The sequence below is a fragment of the Staurois parvus genome, unplaced genomic scaffold (assembly GCF_062004578.1).
Source record: "Staurois parvus isolate SC_StPar_1 unplaced genomic scaffold, SC_StPar_1.0 ptg000226l, whole genome shotgun sequence".
Taxonomy (NCBI): Eukaryota; Metazoa; Chordata; class Amphibia; order Anura; family Ranidae; genus Staurois; species Staurois parvus.
In genome coordinates, this window is record NW_028318022.1 from 4,342,814 (window position 1) to 4,354,897 (window position 12,084).

General features: G+C 38.3%; 1 protein-coding gene across 1 annotated transcript in view; it reads left to right on the top strand.

Annotated features, from left to right (window-relative positions):
- Positions 1–12,084, top strand: part of CSMD1 (CUB and Sushi multiple domains 1) — a 2,075,474-nt gene that overhangs the window by 1,945,395 nt on the left and 117,995 nt on the right. Inside the window, exon 57 of the mRNA XM_089679519.1 lies at positions 5,931–6,113. Within this exon, the coding sequence (XP_089535645.1) occupies positions 5,931–6,113 (183 nt within the window). The remainder of the gene's footprint in view (positions 1–5,930; positions 6,114–12,084) is intronic.

Below are 12,084 nucleotides of genomic sequence, written 5' to 3' on the forward strand. Positions count from 1 at the left end.
GTTTCTACCTTGTACCTTGCCCTATCCAAAATAAAATACCAGAAGTGAAAGCTCTTTGGTCACCTGTGGGAATTCTCTGAAAAATAAAGCATAACATTTTCTCATTATCTGAATAATACAAGCATGCATATACATACTATTTCCTTATTCATTACATCAGTAATGACTGTGGTTATACTACACTGCACTGTTCAAAGCAAAAGTATTTTGCTGCCTTATTACATAAAAGGTAAGATTTAATAAACTCGTATATACATAAACCTAAAAGCCTTATGACTAATTTAGAGTTGAAAACTGTTTATGGCTAAATTCCAATGGTATCTATACTGGTTAAGAGTGTATCTGAAAAAGACTTACATTGAGATTTGATAAATGTTTGGAAACTTGAAGATTTGGATGAATAAAATGGAATATTTATTACCCCCTTTAGTAAAATGTGAAAGAAAGTTACCATAAGTGAATTTAAGTTCTCCTATGCCCGTTTTTAAAAAGTTGAATAATCAATGTGTCCTCTACTTAGTTTTCCACACAGATGGATAGTATTTAATTTAAGCATACAAGGCAACACGTATAGGATGTGCCAAATGTATGTGCCAAATGTATGTGCTAAACATTTTTAAAAATGAAAAACTATTAGCTAGGTATACAAATTTCATACATATGTGCATACGTCAGCCACTCAGTGCAGTAGAGGTCCACAATGCACGCTTTCTGTGTTGATCTTCCTCTGCAGTGTATTGATTAAAAACTAGTTGCTGACCGTAGATAGCCGAATGATGACTGCACTGCGGCCGGCCAGTTCTGGGAGGGCGTCATATGATGTCCTCCTAGAACACGCTCTCCTGCACGCCCCCAGGGATGCGCACCTGGCGATCAACGTGATCGCTGTGTCCTACAGACACAGCTGATCACGTGATGTAGTAAAAGGCCAATCACAGCGGCCTTTTACCACGTGATCAGCCGTGCCCAATGACACGCTGATCACAGGGAAATGCAATTGCCAGTTCTTGTCTGCACTTTCCTTACGTTGTCAGAGCATGAGGAAAGTACTGCCATGAACCGGCACTTGTCAGAGCAGGGATCGACACTGATCATCAGGGCACTGATCAGTGCTGCCCACCTGTGCCCAGCAGTGCCACCCACCTGTGCCAAACAGTGCCGCCCAGCAGTGCCACCCACTTGTGCCCAGCAGTGCCACCTACCAGTGCCCATCAGTGCAGCCCAGCACCCCCCCCCAAAAAAAAAAAATCAAGCTTAGTTAAAGAGGAGCTAAAAAAACGTTGGCAGCTAAGAAAAAACTGTAGCTGCTGATTTCTAATAGACAGTGACTCCCGTGTCCTGCAATTCAATGGTGTGTTCACCTCAGCCATTTTTATCTCCAGTCATCTGTCCCCAGTGCTAGCATGTTAAAGTGGAATTTCAGTCTCTCAATCAACTATTTTTAATCCTTATGCTGCTATCATTAGTAAATAGATAAGAAAGTATATCATAATTACTTGTTTTAAACTTTTTTTTAAATTTTTTCAGTTACTTCCTGGTTTCCATACCTAGGCAAATGATGTCATACTTCCCAGGAGTCTTCAGGAGGGGAGGGAGGTTTTGCAACTCAGCCTATTCCTGAGCTAAGGGCAGCTGGATTCCAGGAAGTATATGCTACCTGAACCATCTGCCCTTACTCAAGACGGCCACTGCTAGAAATGCCAGGGGGTGTTTTTCACAATGATTTTGAAGCAAAATAAAGCATGGAGACATGGGTGGATGGGAGCATTGGCTTTGAATTATAATAACGAATTAAATAGCATTTTTGGTTTGTTGAGCTCAGTTGCAGTGCCACTTTAACTGTGTGCCAGGTGACAGCTTGCAGCTCCACAGTTGGGTGTCCACTGCACATGCACTGTGCATTGCACTCTAACCCTGTATGAGACAGGGTTAGAGCATCAGTGGAGCTGCCACTCAGCCTCTTCCCTGCTGTTTGGAGAATATATACAGTGCTGCCTCCCATGTGTACCCGGTTTCTCCTCAGTACTATCATGGGGCGGGGGTCGAACCCAAATTTGAGGGCAGAGCAGGCTCAAGGGGCAGCTGCTTTGGGTCCCACAGCAATGCCTGGTTCCAGGGCAGATTATCTTTTTGCCCCATGTTAAAGACAGCCCTGCATTCCTGAGGCAAAATACTTTGTGACGTTTACATTTTCAAAGTTCTGGGACACTATGTAAGATAAAAAAAAAAAATAACGAAAACCTTATATCAATTTGCTCAAAGTGGGCATTCACCCATGAAATTAACTTCCCCCACTCTTATATAATTGCAGATTTTATTTTTAATGATAGAATAAGTAAATACTGTTTTTATTAAATGGTTCCACTTCTTGATTCATTGCCTACGCAAGAAGGATGCGGGTTCAACCACCTTCTGCCTTCTGGGATGTCCACGTCAAACATCCCAGAATGCAGTTTCTGTGAAGGTTGAATGCCCATGTGATTTCAGTCCTGTGCATGTGCCCCTGACAAGTATTTAGGACTTGACAGAGGCTGTTACTCATGTCTGTGCATACAGAAAAAAAGAGTGTAGTATGAAGGTAGAGAAGCTAAAACAAAACCTTGACTGCAAGGAAGACAATGCTGGACTCCATGAATTAGTAAGTACAGTATGCTCTTTTATAACCCTACAGGGACAATATTTACAGGGTTGAAATGTAGTTTTACCTAGTTGGGGTAAAAGTTAGGGTAAAGTTACTCTTTAATGACTTTCTTTGTAATATCTGTCATCATAATAAAAATATTGAAGCAGAAAACAAAAATACATTTTTAGCATAATGGGGAAGAGTTAGAAATTCTGATAAAGGGATTGATTTACTAAACGCAAATAGGCTGCTCATTTTGCAAGGGAAGTTTCATTTTGCAGGAGAATTTTCCCCACAGCTTACAAAATGTTGTAAAATTTCATGTTTCAAAGAATACCCAATCATGTGCAAGGAAAATGTAAAAAACAATTGCTTGCACGTGATTAGATGATGCAAGTCAGCAGAACCTCACCCCGTTCAATATGCTTTTGGGAAAATTCTCTTGCAAAGTGCAACTTCCCTTGCAAAATGAACTGCCCCATTGCCTTTAGTAAATCAAACCTATTGTCTTTATTTCTGTCTGTGCCTTGCTGACTAGGAGAGAACTGTTCCCCTATTTCTTGAATAGACATTACAGAGATAGGAGGTGAGGGAAGACATTCTGAATGAGGTCACAGCTAGAATTGAACGAGAAAAATAGTTTTGTATAGATTTAGGTTTTAGTACCTTATTTTATTGCAAAAGTGAAAGTGCTATTCTTATCCCCAGTTTTCAGCAGTGTCTAGAGACCTAGGAAGAAATGGTAATAACAGAGACCAACTGGCTACTTTTCCATTTGTATCTATTGTATATAGCAGCTAAAATAGACAATATTACCCAAGGATAAACCTTCTTATAAAAGCTATACTGACATTTGTTGACACAATAATATATAAAAACTGCCGGGAACTGGCCTTAAAGTAGAGTACACCATTTCCACAAGATCAATACAGAGAAACACTGTGGTGTGACTGCTCCAAGTTTTACTTCGAGTAAAAAAGAAATAGCTGTGTTGTCTAAATAATTTGTGTGCTATTGCATTTGATGTGGAACAATCATTCAGGAAGTTACATCTTAAGGAATACTTCCATGACAGAATACCTATAGAGCCAAACAATCTCTCACAACAAGGGCACTGTATATTGAAAGAGAAATCTCAGTGGGCTCCAGGAGCCAATTCGAGACTGAACAAATGTTTCAACACATGTAGGGACACCTTAAAATCCTCCATCCTGGATAAAATGAAAAGGGAAACAATGATTAAGTGGATTGTGTCTCTGTAAGGAATAAGATCACATTGACAAAGCAAGAAGATCTCTCAGTGAAGCATATTTTCGTCTAGGGAACTAACAATAGTAATGGATTTACTTAAACATAATGCATAGAGCTGTCATTTATGAGACTTTCAAAATAGTAATAAAAGAATTTACACACATGTGGAATGATACCATATTCCGAGATTTAGAGATCAGTTTACTATAACAGTTAAGGATAAATTCTGTTAATATATAAAGGACACAAGAAATGCCATTATTATTAAACCATTAATAAACATTAATTAACCATTAGGTGTATTTTTAAAATACAACCAGTGTAAGTTGGAATTTGACTTGCTATCAGCCTCTTGCAATTTGCTGGGAGAGAGAGAGGCAAGACTGGGAGTTAATGAGATGCACTGCATGAAAATATCCTAACAAGCAACAAGAGGGGCAACAAAGGGGTGCCCTCATCATTCTTCTGCTGTTCTTTCACTGTCCATTCAGCAAGCTGGGGTGTAGGGGGTACCTCAATGTAATCTTTCTACTGTTTAAATGTAGCAGAAAAGCAGTGTCATCCCATTTGATTGTGACATATGGCAGATAGACATAAATATAAATTATTTGTAAAAGCTTTCCTATGTACAGTATGTAATGTGTATTTCATCTGCAAGCATGTGAAAATCCAACTTTGAAACTTTGTCATGCTGCTTCTGAGGGAAAGCAGTCTCAAACCATATTCTGTACAACACATCTCTCATTGATCAGTATTTGAAGGCAAAGTTGTAATTATTTCAGAGATGGAGAGTCTTATTTAGACAATACATCAGCTTGCATTGTTTTGCATGTTCTAATTCAATGTCCTTCAGAAGATGAACATGCTGGCAGTTACAGGTTGTTAGCAAGAACCAGATGCACAGGAGAAATGCCATATGTATCTAGACTCTACCACATAGTTCTTTATTATAGATGGTTTCTCAGTTTCTTTACTGCATGGCTAAGAATTATCACTGCTAGTCCATGACTGATTGTTGACTTTGAGCAAACAGCAATAAATGCACTGTGTGGACAAATACACAGACAAATATTTAGTCAATGATGGATTAGTAACAGCTAACTCATTTGCTCAGATTGGCAGCACTTAGCTTCCTAATGAGTAGCTGTGTGAAACATATCAGATGATGTGGTATTAAAGTATACCTGAACTTAAAACAGAATTGCAATAAAATCAAGTTCAGTCCAGAGCAATCTCATGCATAACTTTTTTCTAATACCTTTTGGGTTGTTTGACAGCCAGCATCATTCAATCAATCATCTTTCTCAGAATCAAAGCTGTCATGAACCCACCCCAATTTGTAACCATTAAGGAGAAAGATTAATTTTTCTGTTTTTTTTCTACCAGTGCATAATTTTTTTCTTCTCCCACTCTAAGCTCTGCCATACAGGGAATGGCATTTGAAAAAAACATTTAGTGTTGTATTACTGATTTTAGAACTGCCCTAATTTGGTTTTATAGCTACCTGGAGTTCATTTTTACAAGAATTTGAATTATTCAATCCCCATTATAGAAGTTATATACCTGTCCTGCCAACAGTATAGACATATAACCCTCCTTCCCCCTTGACCTTAGCTGTATTCATCAGGTTATGTGTTTCAGCCTATACATCCACAAAGTTAGAGCACCTCCTCCCATTGATTCCCAGATCCCTTTCTTTCCTCATTGTCACTCACCTTAGTTCTGCCTAAAATCTGGAAAAAACAAAACTACCACTTGTAGTCCTCTTCAAAGGCACAGTTGTGACCACATAACAGGCAGTGTCTGAAGAAGAAACCTTATGCTTGTATCAACAGGTAAAATGATTATTTTTTTTTAAAAAAAGCTGTAAATTGAAAAAAGATTAGCATATTTTCATTGTGATTTGGTTCATGTGTACGTTGACATGAGTTTAAAACTTTGCTGCATACTGCAGTTATCATCTAATTAAACAATTTGTAATTTAGATAATACAAGGTTTTTACATGTATATTAAATGTAAATGATATGATATAAAAACAAATTGATATTGTTTTAGGAATCAACCCTGGAACCTGTGGTGATCCTGGCATTCCAGCTCATGGTTCCCGACTTGGAAATGAATTTAGAATAAAAAGCCTACTTCGTTTTTCTTGTGAAATGGGATACACATTGATGGGTTCCATGGAGAGAACATGTTTATTAAATGGCTCTTGGTCTGGTGTACAACCTACATGTGAAGGTAAGCATTCAAATCCTAGTTTAGATTTGCTGACAGAGCACACCCACAGATAATGTACTCAAGTGTGAAATTTAATTTTGCTGTGGACAGATCTAGGAGTAAAATGTAAACATGTTACCAGCTTCATTTTCAGCTGCCAAATAATGTTTGAGCGAACTAGAAATAATACGGCCGCTAGCTGAAAGAGCAGAAGTCTGCACAGCATGATTCGGCAGCAGTGACTGCAGCAATTTACATGTATATATTTCAGAATTTCAAGGTGTGGAGGGTGATTCTTAACAAACTTCCTGGAAAAAACATTACTGGTATTGTCAGAAGAAACTTTACCATCATCAACAAATTTCTTTTGCTAGTCTTTTTTGATCACAGTACATACAGTAAGCAGACACTTAAAGAAAAAAGACACCTTAAACTCAAAGGGTGACACAGTGCTTGGTTCTAGAAGTACAGTATATCTAATATGTAAATATTGAAAATCCATAGTAACAATAACGTGCTATCATTGGTAAATCAGTGACCATCTGATGTAAAAATAACTGGAAACAAATACCTTATGGTTATTAACAATCTCAACATCAACTTTTCTTTACTTTTGTGAACTTTCCCACTGTGTGGAGAGGAGACCAATCATCTTGTATATTTGGATTTGTGTATACTGGTTAGACTATTTTTACATTATATACATTATGTTTGTTAGATTCTATTTATACTATTTGTAATGATATTAGGTATGATTATAAGTTTGTTATATTTACAGTGCTAAGCGCTGGGTGATATAAGTTTTTGGGTTATTTTTATAGCAGCTGATTTACCAATTGTAGCATTTTATTGTTAGTATGGATTCTGTAAATCTGATATATGCACACTGGTATGTTTATAACACCGATCACTGTGTCATCCAGATTCAATATAATTTGCCAAAATGTACTTTTGATATTCACACAGCTGTCAAGTTTATTTCAACGAATTTCATATTTTATTTTAGCACAGGCTTCTCATATATGTTCGGTTTAAGTAGGTAGTGTTCTGTTTCAAATGCCAATATATACAAAGACTTATCTCCTTAAATCTCAATCTGTGCAGACAGTATGGGGTTGACTTAGTAAAAAGGAGGAGTGCACAATATGATTCAGTTCTGCATGGAAACCAATCAGCTTCAAGATTTTTATTATTTTAGAAGATGATTGGCTACCATGCACAGCTGCACTAGATTTTGCACTCTCCAGTTTAGTAAATCAACCCCTATGGCTACTTGTTAATGTGGCAGAATCCACAGACAGCTTAACTCTTAAGACACAGAAGTTAAATCCATTACAGTTTTCAGATATGTGCAATACAAAGGATGTTTTTCCAGTCTTTTGAAGTGTAAGACTATAATAAGTTTCCTAAGCCTTATCTCTGCGATAGAAGTTTAAGTTGTACTGAAAAATATAAGGGAGCAGGGTTTGTCTAGACAGGGACTTTACTTATTAGTATCAAACAGGAGGGGGGACAAGGGAAGCTACCAAGGTATAAACATGAATAGGTTAGTATCAGTAAATGCCAAATTTCAGGAATATAATGCAATATATTGCCTTTGGGAAATGTTTTCTTTGAATGTTGCTTCCCAGAAGGAGCATGATTTTGATATCATTGTCAAGTGGTGTGATGTAACCCATCAAATCAAATGAAGTATACACAACATCCATCTTTTGGTGTCGGAATTTCATCTTGATCATTAGGTATCTGATTATACTTGATAAGTGTAGGAAGACTGATTTCTTCAGTTTCATTTATGTCTGAATTTTTCAGCAGGGACAATTCTTCCCGTGCTTTTTACAATGCCGGCACATGTATGCAACCTTTAGGACAATACTTCCCCATTTACATTTAACATGTCATCCAAAAGTACATTTATCCTGACCCTTATTTTTGACTGATCTTGAGGAAACACCTTGACCAAACATATCTTGCCTTTGGTTTTCTCTGTGATCATTAGAGGTGACTGTTCATGGCTCTACCCAGCATGATTTGATGTGGGTGTAAGATCTACAGTGGATGTAGAGCCCTGTTTAAAGGGGTCTCAGTGTAAGACAAATACGTGCCCTTCACTGTCACATCCTGAGTATGATAAAAATGGTGTAGTATCTGACAAAGTGCTCTGTAGATGCACAACATCTGAAGTAAATGTCATGATTCCCTAGGTTCTCCTTTCATTCTTCAAAGAGTTTTCCCTTGAAAACACAACACTTTCTGAGGGGATGTGGGGATTGTCATAGATGAGACAGCAGAAGTCTTTTCACCTTTCTTTGCTGTAACAGCTTGTAGTGGTTTTAACTTTCATATTCTTAATGGAAATCATGGAAATCATGTTTCTATAGTCTCGGTATTTATTAATGAGGTTTTTGCTTCATGTAATTGGAGGGATAAAAAGATCAAGTTTGAATATTGAGAACCATGATAATGTTTTAATTTTATCTTATATTCCTGATAAAATTACATGAATAGAAGAATAGTAGAAAGGAAGCTTGATTCTCCCTCTCATACCTTGAACCCATAGTTAACACCACTTCTCCTTTATTCTGTATGGCTGCTTTGTAACAATTTTATTCACAATGCAAGTGGTGTTTAAGTAACTGAGGCTTGGTAGGTAAGGTTCTACCTTAGCAAGTTGTAGTTCAAGCATGTTCCTAAACATTTCTGATTATCATTACCAGATATCTTAGGAAAGTCTTGAAGAATTTTGAAGGTCGTGTTTGCTATAGTTTCTAGACTGCCATAACTCTGATCTAGCTACACCCAAGTGGTGTGTAGATCTGCAGCTGGGTTGCCAATATGAATAATTCTTCTTATTTTGAAACACACCAATGAATGGGAGCCTGCCCACTTTATTAATATGTTGAATTGCTCACCAGGAGGACACTAATGTTAGCCTTAAAGGTAAACGTGCACCTTCTGTAGTTCTCAGGCAGATTATCAAACCTTTTGAGCCCAGGGCTTGTGAGTTCATGGTACACCATGTATATCACAAAGTCTGGCATGTCAGAGCAGGGTGGCCTAGGGAAGTATGTGGAAGCAAAATAAATTTAAACAGGGAACAGGTTTGCAGTTCATTGCTATGGCAGGGTGTGACCCTGGAGTAATGTTGTTATCGGAATGTAAAACACTAACCTAATAAAGTAATGGTGGTTTGGTTTGGGCACTGACACATGATTTGACAGGCTCTTGTTCTGTAGATGATCTAGTATAGTCTGAGGTCTCAGCTTGATGGGTAAAGGGAACAGCAGGCCTGTCGCTTCCATGAAAGATCACAGTAGGTTTTTTATGCTGAAGGAATGCCAGTGTCAGGAGCATCAGTGGTAACTGAGAATCTTAGAACATAGCCCTTAGTGCGCTCTATAGGATTTGCAAGACTGACACTGTCTAACTTGCAGTAGAAGGTTGTTCTAAAACTTTTAACCTTACGGTCACATTTTCTTTGCAAAGTTTCAATTTCTGCTTTCTTACAGGCAGCTTCTGTCTCTATTTTTGCCTCCTTTTGTGCAGCTTATTCCTCCATTTATGCTTTCTTTTCTGCAAAAGCAGCTAGCACCTTGGAAGCCTCTACCTCTGGGCAAGTAGCTGTAAGCTGTTCACTAAGCTTGGAACACCTTGACTGAGATGATCCTGAAAATCTCCAAATGTGTCTTTAGAGATGTAGGGAAATGAGATGTAGTTTCTTGCAATTGTGATATCCTGTTCTTTAATGATAACCTGGCCTATAAAATGGTAATGTTTAAGAGCAGTTATTTAGTTTATGAATAAACTTCTCTGTATTAATAGATGATAGAAGAGAAGAATAATTTTCAGACAATCCCTTCCCCAATTTATTCAAAACTTGGAAAAACCTTTGGCTATACATTTTACTAGTTCTTAGAACCCTAAAATATGTGTTTATATTCTTTTTAACCGCACGTGACAGCGCAGTTTTAGATTGGCTAGTCCTTCGGTCACGAGTTTGGTGAGAAGGGCTGGGGTATGACGCCGTGATCGTCACACTGTTCTCTTAATTATTGTGGTAAAAACATGTTTGTACTTAATAGGGTTGTTTTACTAAAGGCAAAAAGGGTGTACATTTTGCAAGGGGATTTTCCATTAGATTAGTGAATGTAGTGCAAATTCACTTTGTGAAGAATGCCCAATCATGTGCAGGGAAAATGTAAAAAAAAATAGTTTTGTTTATTGCACATAGTTGGATGATGGAAGTCAGCAGAGCTTCAAATCATTCCTTAACTGCTTCCCTACCACCCTATTCCAGAAATACTGCTACAGGGTGGCACTGGTGTGCAAAATCACGTATTTATATGTGATTTTGCATTTCCAGGTAGGGGCCACAAGCGCCCTACACGTGCCGCCATTCGTGGCCACAGTTGTTTATCACCAGGTCCCGGCCAGTGATTACTAACCAGTGCCCAGTGATTTCCGAGGATCTCAGACAGGGAGGAGAATTCTTTTGTTTACTAACAGTTCTCCTCCCTGTCAGCTCGGGCACACTGCTTTGGATGACTGTGCACAGCACACCCATCCAAAGCAGTGTGCTTACAGTGAAACACACGGACACAGCCCCCTAGTAAAACACTCCCAGCACACAGTTAACCCTTTGATCGACCCTCGTGTTAACCTCTTCCTGCCCAGTGCCATTAGTGCTGTGCCAGTACTTTTTTTTTTTTTTTAGCACTGATCACTGTACTGGTGTCACTGGGGATGTCAGTGACACCAAGTCAGTTCGCCCAGTGTCAGAATGTCTGCCGCAGTCCCGCTATAAGTCACTGATTGCCACCATTACTAGTAAAAATAAATAAATAAATCTCAGTATATATACCGCCATTTGTAAACGCTATAACTTTCCGGTAAACCAATTAATTTACACGTATTGGGATTTTTTTTTTTGCAAAGACATGTAGCAGAATACATTTTGGTGTAAATTTATGGGGAAATTTGAGATTTAAAATATTTTTATTGGACATGTTTAATAGCAAAAAGTCAAAAATATTGTTTTTTTTTCTCAAAATTGTTGGTCTTTTTTTTATAGTGCAAAAAATAAAAAACGCACAGGAGATAAAATACCACTGAAAGAAAGCTCACTTTGTGGGAAAAAAGACGTAAATGTAATTTGGGTGCAGCATTGCATGACCGCGCAATTGTCAGTTAAAATAATGCAAAAAGTGGCCTGGTTAGGAAGGGGGGTAAATCCTCAGGAGGGCAAGTGGTTAACTGCTTCCCTGCCACCCTATAGAAGAACTACTGCTACAGGGTGTCAGGGCTGCACAAAATCATGCATATATACGTGATTTGCATTTCCAGGTAGGGGGCGCATGCGTTCGAACTGCCCTACCTTCGCCACCATTGGTATCTACAGGTTTCAATCACTGGGTCCTGGCCAGAGATTCTCCACCAGATTCTCGCTGATCACCGAGTAACACTGACAGGGGAGAGACCTGTGTGTAAACAACACAGGTCTCTCTCCTGCAAACAAGCCCATGATGCTATGTATTTCTCTGCACAGTAAAGAAATACACAGCAGCATGTTTCCCTAGTAAAACACACACGGCGACCACAGTAAAACAGCACACATTTAAACCTTTGATCACCCCAGATGTTAACCCCTTCCTGCCCAGTGTCGTTAGTACAGTGTCAGTGCTTTTTATTAGCATTGATCACAGTATTAGTGTCATTGGGATGTCAGTGGCAGTTAGTCAGTTCCCACCTAGTGCCAGAATGCCCGCCACAGTCCCACTAAGTCGCTCATCACCGCCATTACTAGTATAAAAAAAATAAAAATTCCAGTAGATGTACCACCATTTAACTTTCACGTAAACCAATTAATTTATATGTATTGGGATTTTTTTTAGCAAAGATATGTAGCAGAACACATTTTGGCCTAAATGTATGATGAAACTTGATTTTTTTTAATTTTATTACTGGATATGTTTTATAGCAAAACGTCAAAAAT